The 23,103-nt window shown below is 52.0% G+C and overlaps 1 protein-coding gene across 2 annotated transcripts in view; it reads left to right on the top strand.

The window, feature by feature from the left end:
* The window catches only part of Tbc1d9b (TBC1 domain family member 9B), a 39,342-nt gene extending 16,711 nt beyond the window's left edge, over window positions 1-22,631 (top strand). Inside the window, exons 6-22 of one of the 2 annotated variants that reach the window (XM_041664475.1) lie at window positions 1,436-1,643; window positions 3,016-3,228; window positions 4,840-5,001; window positions 5,449-5,599; window positions 6,155-6,369; window positions 8,756-8,873; window positions 10,030-10,315; window positions 10,979-11,108; window positions 11,224-11,322; window positions 12,220-12,288; window positions 13,869-14,109; window positions 14,464-14,529; window positions 16,108-16,179; window positions 16,427-16,477; window positions 19,141-19,200; window positions 19,649-19,755; window positions 20,546-22,631. In XM_041664475.1, the coding sequence (XP_041520409.1) occupies window positions 1,436-1,643; window positions 3,016-3,228; window positions 4,840-5,001; window positions 5,449-5,599; window positions 6,155-6,369; window positions 8,756-8,873; window positions 10,030-10,315; window positions 10,979-11,108; window positions 11,224-11,322; window positions 12,220-12,288; window positions 13,869-14,109; window positions 14,464-14,529; window positions 16,108-16,179; window positions 16,427-16,477; window positions 19,141-19,200; window positions 19,649-19,755; window positions 20,546-21,232 (2,935 nt within the window). In that variant the 3' untranslated portion in view covers window positions 21,233-22,631. The remainder of the gene's footprint in view (window positions 1-1,435; window positions 1,644-3,015; window positions 3,229-4,839; window positions 5,002-5,448; window positions 5,600-6,154; window positions 6,370-8,755; window positions 8,874-10,029; window positions 10,316-10,978; window positions 11,109-11,223; window positions 11,323-12,219; window positions 12,289-13,868; window positions 14,110-14,463; window positions 14,530-16,107; window positions 16,180-16,426; window positions 16,478-19,140; window positions 19,201-19,648; window positions 19,756-20,545) is intronic. The other variant, XM_041664476.1, reaches the window with a different exon arrangement.
* The last annotated feature ends 472 nt before the right edge of the window (window positions 22,632-23,103 follow it).

The following is a 23,103-nucleotide window of genomic DNA, read 5'->3' as shown; positions in this document are numbered from 1 at the left end:
GTGAGAATGGTTCCCTTGGGCTAGGTCCACTAACCCTGCCGGGTATCCAACACATGTCCTCCCAGGCCCGCTACTTGGGAAAGAAACCACAGACAGACCATGATAGTATTGTATTGAGAGAGCCACGAATACCACCATGGGGAGAAAGCTCCTTGTGCAGGGAGTAGTCTCACCATCTCTTGTCTCAGATCAGGAGGCTGAGTGACAAGAGCCGTCCCTCAACCAGGAAGCAGTGGAGTTAGAATGTAGACCACCCTCGTCAGAATACACTAAGATTCCCAGGAGGCCGCCCTGGAAGTCTTTGGTGAATGAGTGCTGGGGTTGCAGAACCGTCATTCCTGTGATGGGTGTGCAAGTGTCCTCAGGTCCAAAGCTAGCAAAGGAGACCGCCCCTGTAGAGCTGAGGTCACCGCCATTCTGCCCCTACAGGTGGCTGGAGAATGGATCAAGGTGACCAGCTCTGCAGATCACTTCCGTTTGGGCCTCAGGTTTTAGCCTCACGGGAAGAGCACTCATTTGAGTCAGATTGCAGAGGTTTTTCTGGGCTCCACAGTCAGGGTAAGCACTCCTGGACTCCACACTGGTGTTTGGAGACTTCATCTCAGTTAGATTACTTCCTAGGCTACACCCCTTCACCAGGTGTAGGCCTACCATGCACCTTCCAGGTCAGGATGTTGTGCAGGTTGTCACTCCTGAAGGTGACCATCTAGGAAGATAAGAAGCCGTGCTGGAACTTGGCAGGCAGTGAGTCTGACTATGTGCTCAGACTCTGGTTAGGCAGATATGAAGCTCTCTTGGTGGTCTGGAGAGATGGCTCAGGGATAAGAGCACTGGTTACTCTTCCTGAGGACCCGGGTTCGATTCCCAGAACCCACATGGTAGCTTACAACTGCCTGTACTTCTGGCTCCAGGAGATCTGACACCTTTATAAGATTTCACATAAAATAGCTGGGTGATGGTGGCACACACCTTTAATCCCGGGACTTGGGAGGCAGAGGCAGGTGGATCTCTGTGTGTTCGAGGTCAGCCTGGTCTACAAGAGCTAGTTCCAGGACAGGCTCCAAAGCTACAGAGAAACCCTGTCTCAAAAAACAACAACAAAAAAAAAAGCCACTGTTCACAGCTATCAGACATCTCTGCTCAAAGAGAGCCAGCGTACATTTTGGATTCAGCTCTTCTGCTCCTTGCTGGGGTATCTTGTCTGGGTTTCAAGGTGGGGTTAGCTCTTCCCTGGGGTCAAGAAGTAGCCTCAAAGCAAATTCCAGGACAGCCAGAACTATTACACAGAGAAATCCTTCTCCAAAAAAAAAAAAATCTTCCCTTGAGTTCCAATTCCCAGGCATGACTTGCTCACTGGAAAACCCCAGAGATCTGGAATCCACTGTGAAACTGAGAAATGTTTGCCCTACTCCAGCTTCCCGCTTTGTTTCCTCAGAGACCTGGACGCCCGAGCCAAGAACGAGTGCTACAGGGCCATGTTCCGGCTTCCCAAAGACGAGCGGCTGGATGGCCACACGGGCTGCACCCTGTGGACGCCATTTAACAAGCTGCACATCCCCGGCCAGATGTTCATCTCCAATAACTACATCTGCTTTGCCAGCAAGGAGGAAGACGCGTGCCGTCTCATCATTCCTCTGAGGGAGGTGAGCACCTCTGGCCTGCATAGAGCTCTGCAGTCCGTCAGGATGGAGGCTGGCCGATCCTCCCAGCACATCCAGGGGGCCCACAGGCTCTTGGGTTCCACTCCCAGACATATCCTTCATGCCTTCCCTTTGCTAAGTGACGCTCTGCCATCCATTGCCCAGGGAGAAGCAATCACCCTTGGTTCTGCTCCCTGGATTTTGTGTTCCAACAGTGGTGTCCTATCAGGACTCCCTCCCAAGTCTATCTCTGTCTCCACGGCCTCCTCAGGAAAGTCCCGACCACATCCAGTCCTCCTCCCAGTGTAGCCAGAAAAATTGGAGATGCCAGGCAGAGTTAGTGGTGCCCTGCCTAGGCTTCTCCAGCATCTTCTCCCTGTGCTCAGAAAACCCCCAACTACCTCTTGTGACCTCAGTATACCATCTGGCCTTCTCAGGCCTCCACACACCACAGACTGCATGTGAGCACTCACACCTGCACACACACACACACAGATCTGTTCCTATATATACCCATATATCCACCACACATTCACCTATATGCTCTCCACACGCTTTCACACATGTAAAACCCATCTATGTCCCACACATGTGCATGTACATATGAATGCATGTGTACACGTTCAGATAACTTTTCTTACTCATCACATGTAAATGCTGCACAAACCCCATTTAGAGACAGACACAGCCCACCCCGCTCCATCTGTTCTAGCTCCTGTACCCTCCACTCCGTCCCAGGCACCTCTCACGGTGGTGCTTGTCCCCTCTGTCCTGCCTCTCGCCCAGCTCCTTACCTGATGAGACCAGGTCCCAGCTCAGTCACTGCCTCTCTAGAGACACCTTCAGTAACAAGCATGACTGCCTGGCCTTCCTTGTCGCCAACATTGACCCCTGCTGGAGCTGGGCTGCACTCTCTGCAGGCTGAAAGTCTGCCCCTCGTCTGTGCACCTGTGCTGCTCTTTCTACGCATTGCAGTCGGAGCCAAGCTTTGCAGAAGCTGCCAGAAAGTGTTCCCTGGCAGGGGCTGTGGGCAGCCTTGCAGTTGAGGGGCCGCTCGCATGTTTTAGAGGGCACAGCTATGAGTTACCTTTTAAAAGCCAGTAGGGACAGCAGCAGTGCTAAGCACTTACGTTTTTCATTGTCGTCTCCACAGAGGCCATGCAAGGCCATGGCGCTCACCCTTTGGTGACACAAGAAACTGAGACTTAGACACACAAGTATCTTGCACAGAATCACAAGTGCCCATGGCAGGAACCTAATCCAGTTGGGCCACTCAGTGCCCCATTGCACTGTGCCCAGGAGAGGGCGCCCTAAGGCCATTGTGGTTCAGCATCCTAAGATACAGACACCCCAAAACATTCTTTCGCTGCCTTAGGTAACCATTGTCGAGAAAGCTGACAGCTCCAGCGTCCTGCCCAGCCCTCTGTCTATCAGCACCAAGAGTAAAATGACCTTTCTGTTTGCCAACCTGAAAGACCGTGACTTTCTGGTTCAGAGGATCTCTGACTTCCTCCAGAAAACTCCGTCTAAGCAGCTAGGCGGCAACACTGGGGGAGCAAAGGCCAGCATTGTGGACCCAGGCCCAGAGGTAAGGAAGGAACAGAAGGGTCAAATCCAGATGAAGAGCCTCCAAGTGCCCTCATCTGCTCTTCCCTGAGCCCAGCCCTGTGGTGCATGCTGTGGGAGCCATGCTGGAGGGTGACTCACAGCCCCTGTGTTCTATAGAGAACAAAACAGTTCCACTACAAAGAGGTACCTGAACCAAGGGCAGCAAAGTATCCCTGTAATCCTAACACTTCATAGGCTGAGATAGGAAGATCACAAGTCCAAGGCCAGCCCAGAGAACTGGTAAGACCCTGTCTGAAAAACCAAGGACTAGGGATACAGCTTGCACATGGCCCTAATGTTCCATCTCCAGTATCACCAGAAAGGAAGGAAGGTGGTGGTACTGCCCCACCTTCACAGGACTCCGTACCTTGAGTGACAGGGCCAGCGCAAGTCGAGCCTTTCCTGAGCACTCATCATGGCTTCATCTCCATGGTATTTCATTTCTGCTGGATGCTAGCATCCGGCTGCCCTTGCAGGCACCACGCATAGGACAGTGATCAAGTTAGACAAAACACACGCTCTAATGCTCAACATGGCAGCGGGTTTGTAATCCCAGAACCTGGAAGACAGATAAAAGATCACTCTATAAGTTCAAAGCTAGCCTGAGATTACATATATGTATGTATGTATGTATGTGTGTATATGTATATATCAAGTTCCAGAACAGAACAGTCATGACCACATAGGGAGACCCTGTCTCAAACAGCAAAAGGGGGCTGGAGAGATGCTCTGCCATTAAGAGCACTCCTAGCTCTCCTGGAGGACCTGAGTTTAGTACCCAGCACCCATCAAGCAGCTCACAACCACCTGTAACTCCAGCTTCAGGCACCCACCTACACACATAATACACAGAAAATTAAATTTAAAAATATTTAAAAAGACCAAAAGAACCAAAAACTCATACTCTCGTGGAATTTAATATATTGTAGGCCCATGGATAAAAATAAAACAGGGGCCGGGCGATGGTGGCGCACGCCTTTAATCCCAGCACTCGGGAGGCAGAGGCAGGCGGATCTCTGTGAGTTCGAGACCAGCCTGGTCTACAGAGCTAGTTCCAGGACAGGCTCCAAAGCCACAGAGAAACCCTGTCTCGAAAAACCAAAAAAAAAAAAAAAAAAAAAAAAAAAAAAAATAAAACAGGGTACCTTGAAATTCCATACGAATTTGAGGGTGAATTTTTCTGTTTCTGAAAGAACCCCTCAGGGCTCTGTAGGTAAAGCACTTGCTGCTAAGCCTGGTGATGTGAGTTCAATCCTTGGAGTCCACACGGTTGAAGAAGAGAACTGACTCCCACAGGTTGTCCTCTGGCCTGCACACACAGAAAATGTGGAGCTGGCCTCCTACATGCTTAATGTCACAGGACGCAAGTTCCAAGAGGAAGAACCAGTTGCCTGTGACAGGCCCCAGCTGGCTAGTGTGGGTGGCTTTGGCTTCAGCCTTCCAGAGAGGAAATGTGGGCTGTGCCCTGTCTGTAGCCTTCTCTTGGCACCACTGACCCTCGGAGGCATCTTTGCTCAGCTTTTTGTGTGGGTGTGCACATCAGAGGCCCCTGGGCAGCTCAGTTAGGCACTTTCCCTCTTGTATTTTCTAGTCTCTCCCAGCTCCTCGTGAGGCACCAGAACCACCCACCAACCCATCCTCTCCCTTCAGCAGCCCTCCGAGTTTCAATACACAAGAGGTTCCTACTGCTTCCCAGGGCCTGCTCAAAGTATTCCAAAAAAACTCACCCATGGAGGACCTTGGCGCCAAAGGGGTAAGCCTTGAGCACCGGTGCTTCTTGAGCAACTTATGCCTGAGTTGAGACCTCAGGAGGAAGGCTGGAGCCACCTCTAGGCGAGGCCTTTGTGGCCAGCACTATCCCTCATGACTTAACAGGCTGGGCGTACCCTCTTGGTCCACACTGGACAGTGTCAGGTGTACCCAGGACTTGGGGACAGACACTCTGCCTGCCCTGTGTTGGGGGGTGCTTTTCCCCAGGAACCCTGGGCCTCTAACAGGAACGGCCCTCTGCTGCTGACGAACTGGGAGGGGGAGGCAAGCTGAGTCCTCATACCTTCTTTTGCTGTCATGACTCTGAAGTCTGAGCTTGTAGCAGCTCTCCACACAGCAGGCTGCTAGCCTTGCTGAGATGTGGAAGACCTGCCACCAGAGCCTCAGCACCGAGACTCTCTTCAGCTCCACCCTCACGTCCCTCTCTCAGGCCAAGGAGAAGATGAAGGAGGAATCATGGAACATCCACTTCTTTGAGTACGGGCGTGGCATGTGCATGTACCGAACAGCCAAGACCCGGGAGCTGGTCCTGAAGGGCATCCCCGAGAGCCTCCGCGGGGAGCTTTGGCTCCTCTTCTCCGGTGAGTGCATCCAGCCTTGACTCAGCCACTCTTAGCCCACAGAGCTTTCTGTGTATGACTGGGTGAGCTTGTCCTGAACTTGCGTGAGGCCTTCGGTTCATCCCTGGCATCAAAGGGAGACTTGTGTCAGGCCAGTTCCTCTGGTCCCTGAGCCAGCCTCCTGAAGTCAGCCAGACAGAAGGGCGCTGCTAGCTCTCAGAGAATTGAAAGTAAGGACCTCAGCGACATAAGGGCTCAAGCCCAGAGCAGCAGGTGCCAGCGCAGGTGCTGTCAGTGGGTGACTGCACAGTTGAAGGCAGGAAGGTCCCCTGACAGGCGGTTTCCCTTGGGACAAACTCTGACAGCGTTCATACCTTTGGCCACTTGGACGTTTTAGAAGCCAGGCCATTTGAGTTTCTTAGAGCTGTCTCCAGGGAAACTTGCCCTCACACCCTGCAGCTGATCTCAAAGTTCTCTCTCTCCTGTGGGGCATTTGTGTCTCCAGTCAGCCCTGTCACTGTTGGCCAAGAACTAGGAGAAAGAAAAGAAAGACAGCTGCCACCCGTGTCTCCCCAGGGGCCTGGAATGAGATGGTGACCCATCCTGGCTACTACGCTGAGCTAGTGGAGAAGTCCATGGGGAAATACAGCCTGGCTACTGAGGAGATCGAGCGAGACCTCCACCGCTCCATGCCCGAGCACCCTGCCTTCCAGAATGAGCTTGGAATTGCTGCGCTTCGGCGAGTGCTGACTGCCTATGCGTTCCGAAATCCTACTATTGGCTACTGCCAGGTAATGGGGCTTAGCGGGGGACCCCGGGGATAATATCTCCCACCATGGCCTCCCAGGGGCAAGTGCTGGTGGTCTGAGCCTGTGGTGACCCGACACACTCATGATCCTGTCCATACCCTGAGGAAGAACCTAACCCAGAAAAGCTGTAGCTTAGCCAGACATGATGGCCTGTGCCTATGATCCTCACTCGTGGGAGGATGATGTAAGGGGATTACTGCAAGTTCAAAGTTACCCTGGGCCACAAAGCACGACCTTGTCTCAAAAAACAAAGACCTAGTAGCTTATAATCTCAGCTCCTGAGAAATCAAGGCAGGAGGGTCAGGAATTCATGGTCGCCCTCAGCTACGTGGGAAGCTTGAGGCCACCCTGAGCTAAGTGAGACACTGGTTTTTGCTTGCTTGCCAGCTTGTTTGAAAAGGGGTTGTAGAGATGGCTGGAGGTTAAGAGTGATGCTCTTCTTGAGGACCTGAGTTCCTTTCCCAGTGCCCGCCTCAGGCAGCTCAAAATTGCCTGTGGCCCCAGTTCCAGAAGAGTGAACGGCTCTGGCCTGCACAGGCTCTGTACTCGCAGGCCATGTGCAGTACATGGACACCCATACGCATTCTCTTTTAAAAGAATAAAATGGCCCTGTGCCATACAGTAAGTTGTCCTCTCTGTGTTCCTTGCCCGAGACTGAGCAGAACTGTCTTTTTCTGTCTGTATGGAACAGCGTACATAAAACAAAAGTTAGCATTTTAGCTCCTCTAAGGTGTGTGTGGTTCAGCGGCAGTAAGTACATACACACTGTTAGGCGGCCGTTGGCACCAAGCGTTTCATCTCCCCACGCTAAAACTGTCCTGCCAGACACTAACTTCTCACTCCCCCTTTCCCACTCTCCTTCTGCCTCAGAATCTGATTGTTCTGCACACCGTGTGAGTGTGATCGTTCTGAGTGAGAAAATGAGGACGTGCATGCTCCTGTGTAAGGTAGAGACAGTTTATTGTAGATAAGAGGGAAAGCATAAGCAAAGGCATCTGGAAAGATCCAGACTAATCTGGTCCAGCAGAATAAACCTGGCCAGGAGAGGAGAGAGAGTGGGGGAGAGCGAGAGAGGAAGAGGAGAGACAGGGAACAGAGAGAGGACCAGGAGACTAAGATCAAATGGCTGTGGTTGGGGGAAGGAAGCAAAGCCGGACCTCTGGGAGGGAGAGGTTTAGGGTAGGGGGCGGGGTGAAAAGTGCTGGGAGGAGCCACAGGCACTGAGTGAGACTTATCCCAGGGTTTCTTTGAGACCTCACACACAGCATTTATCCTTTGCATCTGGCATTTCACCTACTGACCCTAAGAGCCATTATCACATTGCAGTGTGAATCAGAATCTTCTTCCTTTTTAAGGCTGGCTAATCCTCCCTCCCTCCCTCCCTCCTTCCCTCTTTCGGTTTTTTGAACCGAACTGGTTATATAGCCCAGGAACTCGTTACATAGTATAGGAACTCGTTATGTAGCCCAGGCTGGCCTCCAACTCAGAGATCCTCCTGCCTCTGCCTCCCGAGTGCTGGGGTTAAAGACGTGTCCCACCACTGCCAGCTTCTTTCCATCTCTTAATGGACGCTTGAGTTCCTTGTAACACTGTACATGAAGCTGCTGTGAACTTCAGTGTATGAGTGCTTGTTCCATTCTCTGCCTTCCGGTCATTGGCTGTGAGCCCAGATTGCTGGATGGGGTTCTGTGTTCACGTTCTGAGGAGCTTCCATGTTTAGCATTGATGTCATTACAGTCAGTGGTTCACTGGGGTCCGGTTCCCCTCTCACCCTTGCTGGCTTTACAGACACGGGCGTGCTGTCTCGCTGACATTTTGATTTACATTTCTGTTGGCTTTTGTCTTTGAATCTATGGACTTTTGCTAAACTGGTCAGATGGCTTTCTGTTGGCCTTTGCTTGTGTCTGGATTTTAAGGACACCGGTTTCCTAAAACTCAGTTGCTGTAAGACCCTTGTTCTGCATGATGCTACCAACTCGTGGAGGCCAGGAGGTCTGCCTGAAATAACTCTTAAAATAAGTTGCCCTCTTCAGAGCTTCTCCTTGTTACCAGCTAATGTTTTATGTGCTCTCCTCCCCACAACAGGGTTCTGGCCACACACCCCACACCTCAGCTTGACCCAGCCCTCTCAGAAGTGTTAGCTGATGTCACTGCCTGTTTTCCTAATGCCTTCTGACCCACTTTGATGGAGCTGGCTGGCTGTTTCTGTCTCATTGATTTCTTGCAAATAGGCCTGTTGGCAGATTTCCCAGGGCTGGTCAGAGACTGACTGTTATTGCTGGGTTCTGGATCTTCCTGAAGGGGCAGACCGCTTTGCTCTGTGGCCAGCAGAGTGAAACAGACACACCCCACTGTCTCTACCTGGCAGGCAATGAACATCGTGACCTCGGTGCTCCTGCTCTATGGCAGTGAGGAGGAAGCCTTCTGGCTCCTGGTGGCCCTGTGCGAGCGCATGCTGCCCGACTACTACAACACCAGGGTAGTGGGTGAGTGTCCCCAGGGTTCCCTTGCCTGAGCCTCCACCTCTTCAGGAGCACCACATAGGTGTGGCTACCCCTCCCCTGGTAGTCTGTCCCCTAAAGTTCCCACTGGTTCTTCCCTACACCTCAAAGCCATCATGCAGGTTCCCACCTTACAGACTAGAAACTGAGAAAGGTCATGCCAGAAAGAAGAGAAGCAAGCACAGAGTCCCGGCCCTCTGCCTCCAGGCCCCAGCTCCCACCTAGACTTAATGGGGTTTCCCAGGATGGCCAGGGTGAGACTCTGAGGACAGCACACATCCAGTGGGTTCTCAAAGTCCACCTGGAGCCCAGAGCTCCACCCAGCTTTCCCATCAGAACTAGAGTGTCCCAGTAGGCACTCACATCCAGTAAAACCTGTGTCCTTAAAACAACATAAGCTCACTGATCTATTTCGGCATACCTGTGTTTAACTCTTGGCTGTCCTCTGTTGTTTGGTGTCTAGGGTCCCCAGTGGGGTCCTTTAGCTTTGCATATATTCATATCATCAGGAGGTAGACAGAACCCCTGCTTGCTTCTGTTATTTCTAGGAGGGTAAAATCAGCATTTCACGACAGTCGGCCTGCTGTACCCGTCGGTTCTGTGTCTGTGCATTCAGCCAAGCACTGACCAGAAATACACAGAAAAAACTCCATCTATACTGAACACACCCAGATCCATCCCTTCTTCTCCTTCCCTAGACTTAACAGTGGTATAGGTGTTCGTAGTATTACACTGTAGTAGGTGTTAGGAATCATCCAGAAGTAAATTACAGCAGTCAGGAGGGTGTGCATATATTCTGAGAAGCTACTGTGCATCCCTACCCTAAGCACCGGGGAATGCTGGTGTCTGAGAGAATGCTAGAAACAACTGCATGAGTGTCAAGGGACCACTGCATACTGGAACAAGTACTTCCTTTCACTTGGAAAGGGGTTTGGAAGCTATAGAAAGAATGATTACAAAGCTGCTTTTCTGTTCTCCACATATGCACACCCCTCTGGCCCTCACTGTAAGCAGAGTTGGCAGGGTCGAGGTTGGACAGGAACCAGGTAGTGTTCCTGTACCCCAGGCCCTGAGATTCTACGGGGGTTCTGCTCAAGCTGCTGGAGCTGTGCTCATATTCAGCCTCCTGTTCCTTCCTCAGGAGCCCTCGTAGACCAAGGCATCTTTGAAGAGCTCACGAGAGACATCCTGCCCCGGCTGTCAGAGAAGATGCAGGAGCTGGGCGTGATCTCCAGCATCTCGCTGTCCTGGTTCTTGACCCTCTTCCTCAGCGTCATGCCCTTTGAGAGTGCCGTGGTCATTGTTGACTGCTTTTTCTATGAGGGCATCAAGGTGATCTTGCAGGTGGCCCTGGCTGTGCTGGACGCCAACATGGATCAGCTCCTGGACTGCAGTGACGAGGGCGAGGCCATGACCGTGCTGGGCAGGTGACCGTGCTGGGTGCTACTCCTGCTTCCAGGGAGCTGGCAGCGGAGCTCCTCCCCTCCCTAGCCTTCAGTCAACATCCTGTGCTATGCTCCAAGTACCAGACTAGGTCGAGAGATGAGCCAGGGGCAGGAGACAACTGTCCTAGTGGACAAGGTGCTGCCAAGATGGTGAGAGCTGGGAGCAAACAGAAGAGGCCAGTGGGCCTGAGTATCCTGGGCTGCAGGCTGCCACTCAGCTCTGTGGTCAGGGGGAATTGACCCAGAGCGCAGATCTAGTGGTGACACCCATGTGGAGGTCAGGAGACAGTGCACATCAAGGCCTCCAACCAGAGCAAGACCCTGTCCCTGAAAAAATTGTGCACTGTATGGTTCTTCCTGGCCAGACCCTGATGACTCATGAGAGAGGGAGCACATTGTCCCCAAACTAGGTAGGCTCTGGAACCCACGGGCCACTAGAAGACAGCCTGATATCCGCGGGGTTAGTGCTCAGGCGTGAGTGGGCAGCAAGGTATCTTCTCTGCTACCCTGATGGGAGCTTCCGGCCCAATAGATGCCCCAACAGACACACCAGCACCTTCCTGCAGGATTCCCAGGCCTGAGTTCTGCCCCAGCGCTTGGCTGTGGCTGATGGGGGCCTATACTGTTGTCGGTTGATCTTTGCAGATACCTAGACAATGTGGTCAACAGGCAGAGCATTTCTCCACCTATCCCACACCTTCACGCTTTGCTGACCAGTGGAGATGACCCTCCTGCAGAAGTGGACATCTTTGACCTCCTGAAAGTGTCCTATGAGGTCAGCTTCCAGCAGGGTTAGCCTGGCCAAGCTGTTCCCCAGGGCCTTTGGTTTGGGGTTTGACTGGAACTTCACCTTGTGCCTTTGGTCTCACTGATTCTCCTTTGGCCTGTAGAAGTTCAGCAGCCTGAGGGCTGACGACATTGAACAGATGCGGTTTAAACAGAGGCTGAAGGTGATCCAGTCCTTGGAAGACACAGCCAAGAGAAGCGTGGTATGGTCATTGGCGAAGGCAGTGGTAACCTGTGGCAATGGGCTACAGGGCCGGCCTGAGTGAAGCCCCACCCCTCCCTGAGCAGGGTGCAGGGTTCAGTTTGTGCCCTATCCCTGCCCTGCTTTGGTACCTGTGTAATGGCCAGGATGCAGTGGGGGCCTGAAATCCCACAGCGTGGGTACTACTTGTGGAGGTAGGGAGAGGCCATGGTCACTTAGTGGGAATTGTCCCTGACACTGCACGCTGAGACCACGGCCATGGTTTAAGTCCTCCCAGACTGGTTTTGCTGTAAGCTTTGCCTCTGTCTTGGACAGTGACCCTCCACTTTTCTGCCCATGCTGTACGACCCTGCTCTGAAGCTTTTGTCCTTCTCCCTGCAGGGGTGTACCATCCCTACCACTCCATGCTCTGTGTAACCTGTTCTTGATCTCTGTCCACGTGGAGTCAGGGACCTCTTACCTTACCTCCATATTCCCACCCCTCCCTTCAGGGTTATGGGGCATGCTCACAAGCAACAGACATGACCCATCCTGACTAACTGAAGTAAAAAAGACCTGATTGACAAGTTATAGGACTCTTCTGGGTAGCTGGAGCTAAGTGGCTGTCTATCACCCTGCGTCCCTCAGTGGTCCTTCAGGAGAGAATGAGCCCTTCTAATGCTGACCCCAGGACAGGCCCAGGGAGTGGGAGCTGAGTGGCAGGTGGTGGCAGAGGGTGAGCACAGAAGGGATCCTCTCCAGTGTGGACCCTCCTTCATGTGCTTGGCCACTGGTGACAGACAGAGGACAGATCACACTCTTTGCCTATCCACATGAGAACTCCCAGAGCAAGCATCTTGTTTGTACGGCGGCAGGAACTTGGTGCCCTCCAATACCGCCATTTCATCTTTCCTTCTAGGTCCGAGCCATACCAGGGGATATTGGCTTCTCCATTGAAGAGCTGGAGGATCTTTACATGGTGTTTAAGGTGACAGCCAATCACAAGGGCGGGTAGAGTTCCCATCTCATCTGCTAAGGACGTCCTCAGCACAGCAGCCCCTAGCCGGGAAATCCGTTGTCCTTAGTCACAGTTACTGTAGACGGTGTATAGCAGAACAGATGTGTAGCATGCACACTCAGGTGTCGCTCCTCTGGGGCCATCCACCGTGTGTGTTGAGACAGAGTCTCTCACTGGCCAAGAGCTCACCTGCTAGGCTGGCTGGCCAGTGAACCCCAGGGCTCCTCCTGCTCCTCACAGCAAGTGCAGGCTACTCCAAGTGCACACTACCACATGCAGCTTTGGTTTGGGTTTGTTTTCTTTGTTTTTGAAACAGGGTTTCTCTGTCTATCCCTGGCTGTCCTGGAACTCTGTAGACCAGGCTGGCTTCAAACTCAGGAATCTGTCTGCCTTTGCTTCCTGAGTGCTGGGATTAATGGCGTTATTACATTTAATTATTTATTATGTGTATGTATGTGCATGTGTATGGCACATGCCTAGAGGTCAGAAGACAGCTTGGGAGAGTGGGTGTGTTCCAGGGATCAAACTCAAGACATTCCGTTTGGCGGCAAGCACCTTGAGCCACACATCCAGCATTTTTGTGCTGGTTCTAGGGACCAAAGTTAGGTTCTCATGTCTGTATTGCTAGCAGGTTAGTAACTGAGCTCCAATAGAGCACTCTTCAATAGCAAAAACATTCAAACCAACTCACATAGAAGACAGAATGCATCCACCATTTAACTGAAAAGTTACGCAGCTTCAGGCATAGCTGGGTCAAGGTGCTGAGCCCGCCGTGCCGCTGCTCCATCTCTCGTAACGTCTGGTTGCTTTTCCTGTAGAGTGGCAGACAGGACTGTTCTGAGCAGCTCCGGGGTCACGCCTTCAGTGACTCCAGTGGAAACAGAATCTTCTTTTCGAGTAGTTTTAACAAGAGACACAGTCAGTCCTTAGGATGATTCAGCCTAGGTGCTGTGGCTAAGGGATAGTTTGGGCTGCCAGACCAGTGCTGGTGGGTGATTACAAACAAGGCAGCCTTGTAATCCCCGCCCTCGGATGAGTCAGTTGAGTTTCTGCACCCAAAACTCAGGTTCACTACAAAGAGTGGGGGAAAGGCGAGGGCAGAAGTTCACACCGCCCTCTGGTTGTTTTGGGTTTTGGTTTTTGTGGTTGTTGGTTGTTTGGTTGGTGACTAAGTAGTTAAGTGTTTTATTGAGCTGGTTTTTCTCTGTGTTGACCAGGCTTACTTCAAACTGAACTTGGAGGTCAAGTGATCCTCCTGCCTCAGTTTCCTGAGTGCTGAGACTATGGGTATATATTGCCAGTTCCTATGGTCCTTTCCAGCTCCGTGGGGTTCAGTTCCCAAGGTGGCCTACACTGTCAGAACAGTGGACTCCGTGTGCCGTGTCTGGCTCTTCTGCTGTGTACTAACGTGAAGGGGTCCTGTGAGCTGAGTGTCTGCCCAGTTTGCATCAGTTCTAAGGCTGCAGATGTGGACAGATCAGGAGGGGCACCCTGGTGACCCTGAGAGCCAGGGCCCCAAAAGCCATCTCACCAGACGGTATCCCCTGCAGGCCAAGCATCTGGCAAGCCAGTATTGGGGTGGTAGCCGCTCAGCCGCCATCCACCGGGACCCCAGCCTGCCCTACCTGGAGCAGTACCGGATCGATGCCAGCCAGTTTCGGGAGCTCTTTGCCAGCCTGACACCCTGGGCCTGTGGCTCTCACACGCCTGTGTTGGCAGGTCGCATGTTCCGCCTCCTGGACCAAAACAAGGACTCACTGATCAACTTCAAGGAGTTTGTGACAGGGATGAGTGAGTGTCTCACCCATCTTTCAGACACCAGCCAGTGTGTCTGTCCCTCCTTTGGCCAGCAGAGGGCAGCCTCGAGCCCTTGCCTTAAAGCTCAGCAGTTTCTTCTACTGTCCCTCTCCATCAGTCTGGGGCTATGGCCCCAAAGAAGGCTAAGCTTTTCCATAGGGTCCAAGGGAAGCAGGAGGCCCAGGGCTCACTTGAGCCCTCCTAGAGACCTGGCTAGGGAGGACCCAGGCTGTCCCAGACTATGGAGTCTCCACTAAAACCCACAGGAAGGGTATGGGGACACAGCCTGACAAGTGTCCCTGGAGCCTTCTTGCCAAACATGCCCCCCTCCCTGGCCTTAATCTACAGGTGGAATGTACCATGGAGACCTCACAGAGAAGCTCAAAGCACTGTACAAGCTGCACCTGCCCCCAGGTGAGTGCCTTCAGCTTCCTGCTGTGAGCCTCTCTGGGCCCCTTTTCTGTCCACTGAACTACCAACAAACCTCTGGAATGAGTGTAGCCAGGAGCATGAGCTAGGTGGAAGGGAGGTGCTGGGACCCAGCAAGAGTGAGGGTCTGGGACTGAGGTCCACCGTGGCTGCTGGTCTGAGCAGAGGCCGAGAATGGGGAAAGGGCATGCGGGAAGATTCCAGGAGGGCTCCTGGAAACAGCACTCAATCCATCAGGCAGGGCAACATGACCCAGAGTCCACACAGAAGGCTGTGATGGAGGTGCCAGTGTAACTGGGCCCTAAGCTCTTTGTTCTTCGAGTAACTGTTACCCAAAGGTTCCTGTTTATCCCCAGACAGCCTGGGATACTGCCAAGGCCATCTGCAGATCCTGTCATGAGGCCTCATGACAAGGGCCCACTTCCGGCATCTCAGTGGTGCTGGGGCTGTCCTTAGGATGGAATGTGTTCTGTGGGTGTCTGGTCTGAGCTAAGTTGCAGGGAGGGGGCTCACAGAAGCTGACCAGCACATGGTCCCAGCAACCTTTATGTGTGGCCAGAGTGACCATGGGGAGAGCAACTAGGAAGGAGCTTTCCCTGGGCAGGAACCAGATCCAAAAGATGAAACGATGGCCCAGGGTACCCTGCTGCCGCTGGGGGAAGCACCCCAGATTGCCAGTTCTCTTGTCTAGGAGCCCCCCTGAGCAGTTCACACACAGTATCTCCTTCAGAATTGGCCTGTGTGAGTGTCAGATGGCAGGGCTTCACTCACCACTCGCGCCGCATACCCCAGCCTCTCACTGTGCGCGCTGGGGCCCAGTTCCCCTACGAGGCTAGCTCGTAGCTGGTCAGAAAGACCTGGGCAGCATCAGAGAACTGGGGCCGCCCCCACCACCTGAGCTACCTTAGCCTGCTTCATCCGGGTACTGGGATGCTCAAGTCCTACCACCCTTCTGTGCTTTGTCCTGTTAATCCTTCCCTGCCCAACCCTGGCCCTTCCATACCACAGGAATGGTAAGGTTACATGTACAGACAGCCTTGGGAATCTGCAACCTCAGGTTCCCGTCAGCCAATACCAACAAACGCAGTATAAAGTAAAATGCCCCAGTGAGATCTGCTGAGTCAGGTCATCCTGTCAGGGGGGCTGCTGGGTGTATGGATTATAGTCATACCCAGCACATATACTGCATTGCCAAACAGTGCTGGGGATGCAGCTCAACTATAGCACAAGAGCTTAACATATGGGATAACCTTGGGTTCAATCCCCAGCACCGCCCCCCCAAAAAAAACCCACACTGTCAAAATCAAACTAGTAAGCCAAGCACATCTGTGATACCAGATCAGCAGGCTGCCACAGGAGGGTTGAGAATTAGAGGCTTGCCTGTACCACGGACTGAGGCTCTGTCGCAAAAACAAGAAGAATGTGACCACCTATTAAAATGTCAGGTGTTACAATAGAAGGTGTCCAGCCTGATGGGACATGAGCGGGGGAGGTGATCTTTTCTGCTTGGATGAGAAATCAGCCTCTTGACCCATCCTCACGTGTCCTTCTCTTGGAACACAGCTCTGATCCCGGAGGAGGCGGAGTCAGCCCTGGAGGCCACCCATTATTTCACAGAGGATAGTTCCTCAGAAGGTGAGTCACTGCTGAGACACCTAGCACAGCCAGCCCTGCGTCTGCAGCCCCCACTGCAGGAAGCCAGCAGTCCACTCTGGGCTCAGGGAGCATGCCTCACTGGGATGCTCCCTGGGAGGGCCCTGCCACACTCCTGGGCTGGGTTGGCCCTGTAGGTGTTCTCACCCATTGTTTCTCTTGCATCTCTGTCTCCCTGGACCTGGGCCTCTCCCTCTGCCCTCTGCGCATCCTCTGCTGTCCCTTCCAGCATCTCCTCTGGCCTCAGATCTGGATCTTTTCCTGCCCTGGGAGGCACAAGGTCAGTCCCTGGAGGGCAGGGGCGACCCCTTTGCCTCCAGGCTTTGTCTTCTTTTACTCATAAGCCTGGAAGCTTCCATGCCTCAGAGACTCTTTGGAAACTTCATCCTGTGGGGATAAATCCTGAGAACAAGCTGCTTCTGGTGGGGGCAATCTCGTGATAGTTAATGATGAGGGTGCATGCACATATGCATGCTAGACATGGAGCAAGCCCAGGGCATCGCCTCTACACCCACATGCAAAACCTCATGTTCATAGGAAAGGGATGCAGAATGTGAGACGGGTACAGGATGGGAGAGCGGAGGCCAGAGGGAGAGTTAGACACTCGCCTTGGAAGCAAATTCAGGGTTCACAGGGTTTTCTTATTACAGAAAATACATGTTGAGTGCCTGTTAGGACTCAGCCTCAGCCTTTGCTGCATGTAAAAGTCATTGAGAATATCTGACAAAGTGAAAGGCCATCTGGGCCCTGCCTGGGATTTGGCCATGGAGCTGGTCATACGAAACTGACCATGAGGGCTGGGGGTGTAGCTCAGTGTTTGAGCACTTGGTTGACAGGTGAGATTCTGGGTTCCATTGTGTGCTGCTGGGAATGGAACCCGGGGTGTAAGGGAGCATGCCCCTGACCCTAATACTCTAGCTAGAGGCCAAGGTGGCAGGAGAAACTGGAGCTCAAGATCACCCTAGCTGCATGGTGAGCTTGAACAATTAAATGGTCTTGCCTGGCAGTGGTAACGCAAGCCTTTAATCCCAGCACTCGAGAGGCAGAAGCTGGCAGATCTCTCTGTGAGTTCAAGGACAGCTTGGTCTACAGAATAAGTTCCAGACAGTCAGGGCCACAAAGAGAAACCCTGTCTCGAAAGCCCCCCCCCCAAAAAAAAAAACATTAACAGCAACAAAAAGAATGTATTTAATTAATTTTAAGAATAAGGTTTGGGGATGTAGCTCAAGAGTAGAACTCTTGCCTAGGTTACAGATAGCCCCAAATTCCGTTCCAAGTAATTAAAAAGAAATAGGTAAACTATGTTAAAAACAAGTCATTTCCCCAGGTGGGTGATATACATTAAGGAAGTGACACTATAGGGAAAATAAGAATGGCATGTCCCAAGTTACCACTGTCCTATAGACAATGTTGAAAACTTACTTGAATTTGAACATGACCTAATTTCAAGATCATAACTTAGAGTGGCTGAAGAGATGCTCAGTGGTTAAGGACACTGGCTGCTCTTCCAGAGGACCTGAGTTTGATTCTCAGCAGCCACATGGCAGCTCAGAACCATCTGTAACTCCAGTTCCAGTGGCTCTGATGCCCTCTTCTGGCTCCATGAGCACAAGGCATGCGCATGTCATACGGGTTTTTCTGTTTTTTGTTTTTCAAGACAGGGTTTCTCTGTGTGACAGGTAAGCCTGTCCTGGAACGTGCTCTGTAGACCAGGCTGGCCTTGAACTCAACAGAGATACCCTCTGCCTCTGCCTCTGAAGTGCTGGGCTTAAAGGCAAATACCACCACCACCTGGCAAATACATTTCTTAATGTTTTAAAAAAATGAATACAAATTATGCCAGGAGTAGTGGCATGCCCTTTATCTTAGAGGCAGAGGCAAGCAGATCTCTGTGACTTTGAGGTCAGCTTGGTCTGTGTGGCAAGTTCACTGAATTCAGGGCTCCATCTTGAAACCTCGGTAAAAAAGGAAAGAAAATTCAAGTTAAAGAAGTCAGTGCATCTTCTGTTACACTCGGTCTGGGCAAACCAGGATGCCCTAAGCTTATCCTAGCTTCTCCTAGGAGAGGGCTTGGGGTACACAAACTGTCCTTGGGTCCCACATAGCCCTGAGGCAAGAGGGTTCCTGGAGATACCTGTCCTTCATTGCTCCTAACATGGTCCAGGAGGACAGTCCGGAACTGAGATCTGCCTGACGTCAACACTTGGGGTCCTCCAGCAGCCACGTTATCTCAGAGAAGTTCACCTTTTGGGGAACTTCAGGTTCATGTTCACACATGGACAGCACAGTGTGTGCCGGCTTCAGCAAATGTGGAACGTTATGAAATACTAGGCTAAGGGGCCCCTGATGGCTCAGCAGGAAAGGGAACTTGCTGCTAATCAGCCCCTAGGGCCCATGGTAGAAAGGAAGAACCAGTTCCCACAAGTTGTCCTCTGGCCTCTACGTCTGCACTGTGGCTCGTATACTCACACACAATAAGTTGATGTAAAGAACAAACAAAAATAGTAGCTGAACACAGGGTCCTGTACAGAATTCCTGTTGACGTGACAGTCTTGGAAAGGAGGAATCGCTCCCTTGCTTTGACCTTTTGGCAGCAGAGTTCATTAGCTGCTGTCAAGCTTGTTCCACAGTGCATGTCATCATTCGCTGGGAAGCAGCGTGTTGAAAGGAGCCTTTGTGTGCGGTGCTGGGAACGGAGCCCAGGGCCTGCAGCTTGCTGAGCATAGATGCTGAGCTAAGTCTCCAGAAGTTGGCGTCCCTTAACTGGAACCGAGTGAAGACATGACCAGCTTTCCCTGTGGCAGTGTTTAAGCCTGGGACCAGCCAAGCAGGAGGGCAGCATGGAGCCCTGTAGGGGCTGGTCTGCAGAACCACAGCTGCGACCTGTAAAGACCTCGTGGTCTGTAGTCAAAAGATGTTCTCTGTTCCTTTTCTGGCATGTAGAAGCACCAGCACAGGAGCAGCAGGAAGGAAGTGGAAATGAGGACGCCCAGGAAAGAAGAGGTACAGACCATTCTCCTGGCAATCCCTTGCTTGTCATATCCCTCCCCAGATACTGTGGGGTGACAAAGGGCCAATGGCTCAGTACCTAGCTCGGCTCACCTACTGCTGTGGGGCAGTCTCTCTCCAGCCTTGGGGAGGACAGGTTTGAGGTCCTCATCAAGTAGGGCCAGCCTACTTCCACTAACTTAAGAGAGACCTGTGAGTATTTGGGGGTGTTTTAACCATTCCCTAAATGCCAGAGCATTTTGTAATAGGACCCAAGTAACCTGAAGTCAGAGAGCAGCCCACAGTCTGCTTTCTCTATTGGACAGATGGAGATTAATCTCTCTCTCTCTCTCTCTCTCTCTCTCTCTCTCTCTCTCTCTGTCTCTCCCTCTCTCCCTCTCTCCCTCTCCCTCTTCCTCTCCCTCACCCTCTCCCTCTCCCTCTCCCCCCCCCCCCCCCGCAGAGGAGAAAGGCACCAGCCCTCCCGACTACCGACACTACCTTCGATTATGGGCTAAGGAGAAAGAGGCCCAGAAGGAAACCATTAAGGACCTTCCCAAGATGAACCAGGTAGACTCCTTTAGGATATAAAGCACATGTTTCTAGAGAATTCTGTCTGCTTGGGGCTTGAATAGCTTCATGCTCCTTGTGCACCAGCAATCTCCTGTAGGTGGGAATTCGCTTCCCTCTCTCTAGAGCCTCTTAGTCCTGATGGTCATTAGTGATGGTTCCAGATAGGTAAAAAGTGACTTCTGGACAGGACGGTGTTTCTATGGTAACCACCTGCTTAGGTTGAATCAGTATCCATAAACCACAGAAGTACTGAGGAAAGTTAGTTTCCAGTAGGCAGGGACTCGACACACACCCTTGAGAAGAATACTCGGGCGTACCCAGTCCAGCCCATGATGTTTTCACAGACACCCAACCCTGTGCCCTTTAGGGGAGGTCCTGCATCCCAAGCACTTTTACACACAGGCATTAAGAATGAACCCTTGCCTGGATGATGGTGACACACACCTCTAATCCCAGCACTCAGGTGGCAGAGATGGGTGGATCTCTGTGTGTTCAAGGCCAGCCTGGTCTACAAAATGAGTTCCAGGACAGCTAGAGCTGTTAACACAGAGAAACCCTGTCTTGAAAAAAAAAGAAAAGGGGGAGGATGGGTGTGCTGTGAAGAAAGGCCTTGAAAGGACTGTGTGACGTTGGTGGAGCCCTCCCCTTTCCTAACCCAGGTAAGGCATGGATTTGTGCCATCAGAATCCCAGCACCAGGTAGAGTGGCCTGTATCTCCAGTTGGTTTAGAAGAGCACAGGTACCCATCTCTAACCAACTCTGTTTTCTTTCTGGCCTTCTTCCGAAGGAGCAATTCATAGAGCTGTGTAAGACACTTTACAACATGTTTAGCGAAGACCCCATGGAGCAGGACTTGTATCACGCCATTGCCACCGTTGCCAGCCTTCTCCTCCGCATTGGCGAGGTGGGGAAGAAATTTTCGGCCCGGACAGCCAAGAAGCCCAGGGACGGTGCCCCCAGTGGGGACCACAACAGTGCCACAGAGGAGGATGAGCCACCCAGAGCCAAACCTCATCAGGACCCAACACAGGAATGCCATCCACCAGCGGCAGGGGACACACATCTGGGGAAAGCTCTGCACGACAGTCATGTGATAGCAGAGGGCGGCAGTGGCGAGGGGCAGGGCTCTCCTTCCCTACTTTTGTCTGATGACGAAACCAAAGACGACATGTCCATGTCCTCCTACTCAGTCGTCAGCACAGGCTCCCTGCAGTGTGAGGACCTCACAGATGACACCGTGCTGGTGGGAGGGGAAGCCTGCAGCCCCACCGCCACCTCACGTATCGGGGGCACTGTGGACACGGACTGGTGTATTTCCTTCGAGCAGATCCTGGCCTCCATCCTAACAGAGTCCGTGCTGGTGAACTTCTTTGAGAAGAGGGTGGACATCAGACTCAAGATCAAGGACCAAAAGAAGGTGGAGAGGCAGTTCAGTACCTCCAGTGACCACGAGCCCCCTGGGGTCTCAGGCTGAGCTGTGGAACGGAAGCTGGTCTCTCTCTCCCCCCTTTATCCCTGTCTGTTTCCTCCTTGAAGACACACCTGCTCTTGAAGCAGGGTGTCACAGAAGCAAAGGTCAGGTCAATGCAGACTCAGTTGCCTTACAAGGATCCCCTGGGCCAGGGCAACTCCTTCCTCCCTGTGGCTGGGAGCCTGGAGAACCTGCCTTGAGCCTGCTGTTCCATAGCATTAGAGGCCTTTGGATCTGCCCCTGCCTGTTTCTTGCCCCTGCAAACCCATGTTATGCACACACTACACCAGTTGTTCCATTTATGGAAAGATCTACAGCCATGTGGCCTGGCTACCAGTTGTCACTTGGTCATGTGCTTGGGCTCCAAAAGTTGGAACTTCTAGGCACCCTCTGAAGTTGGTCAGCCTGAGCTGTGGCCTTGGCACTGAGGAACTCGGTGCCTGTTGTACTGGCAGAAGCCTTGCATTGTACTCCTAATTTATGAGGTTTCCATTCCTCCATGTCATTAACTTATGACATCCCTCAGGTCCTCCTCTATTCCCTCGCCCTCATCTTAGTTGGCTAAAACTCACACTGTGCTCGATGCCTTAATAAATCCCTAAAAGAAAGAGAAAGAACGCTGTGTGCGGTGCCTTCGTGTGGCCCTGAACCACACCACCCCAGCCTTACTTCTCCCCAAGTAAGGTGTGTGGCCCGCAAGCATTTGGGCATTCAGGGTACCTGGCTGCCATAGAAAGTGGGGGAATTGCAAGACCCTCCATGGTGTATGGTAATGGTGGTCACAGGTCTTAGGCTCAGTGTCCAAAGGTGTGTGCAGTGTAATAGACGTATCCTCAGGCCTGGACCACTCCAAGTTGTCAGCCCTCGGATTCACAGCCACACATGGCCAAAGGGGAACCTGCTGGGTTGAGCCAGAGAAGGACTCAGCTATGAGGCACCCTGGCTCTGTTCCGGGAGCAGAAGCGGATCATAAGCATCCATTGCCCATAAGCTGCTCTCGCTTCTATAATAAATGAATCTTGGGGTTTTTTAAAGATGCGGTAGTGCCAGATGTGGTAGCACATCTGTAGTCCTGCACTTGAGAATGTGGCAAAACGATTGCTTCACTTGAGGCCAGCCTGGGCTACGTGTTGAGATCTGCCTCAAAGAGCCAAAATAAATAAGATGGCATTAGGTATTATTTACAATAATACCATAAAATTCAGTTAATCCCAACACCCATGTAAAAGCTGGGCATTGTTATGCCCACCTGTGCCCCAGTCCTGGTGCTCAGACAAATAGCCAGCTTCAGGTTCAGTAAGAGCCCCTGTCTCAAGGGAGTCATGCAGAATAATGAAGCAGGACTGCCTTTACCCATACCATTACACACATATGAAATAAAGATGTTTAAATTTGTTTAAAATACAGTTGGTGATTTCTAGTAAACTTGCAGAGTTATCTCAACACAATTCTGAGCCACTTCTATCACCCCAGGAAGATACCTAGGATCCACTTAGATCCCTGTTCCAACTCCCAGTCCCAAGCAGCCATTGATCTTCCAACAAAATTTATGGTTTGAAAAATATGAGTAAACCAGGCGGTGGTGGCACACGCCTTTAATCCCAGCACTCGGGAGGCAGAGACAGGCAGATCTCTGTGAATTCGAGGTCAGCCTGGTCTACAAAGTGAGTTCCAGGATAGCCAGGACTGTTACACAGAGAAGTCCTGTCTCGAAAAACAAACCAAAACTTTATACACACATACATACATTTCCTTATTTAATCTGTGTATGTATGTGTGCACAAGCGCACGCATGAGTGAGCATGTGAGGTGCAAGAAAACAACTTACAGGGGTTGGGTCTGTCCTTCCACAATGTAGGTCTTGAGCTCAGGTC

This window comes from Microtus oregoni, unplaced genomic scaffold (assembly GCF_018167655.1).
Source record: "Microtus oregoni isolate MIOR12 unplaced genomic scaffold, Mior012 000015F_ref0000493, whole genome shotgun sequence".
NCBI classification, from domain to species: domain Eukaryota; kingdom Metazoa; phylum Chordata; class Mammalia; order Rodentia; family Cricetidae; genus Microtus; species Microtus oregoni.
Note: the sequence above shows the minus strand (reverse complement) of the source record. Positions and strands in the feature narration are given on the sequence as shown.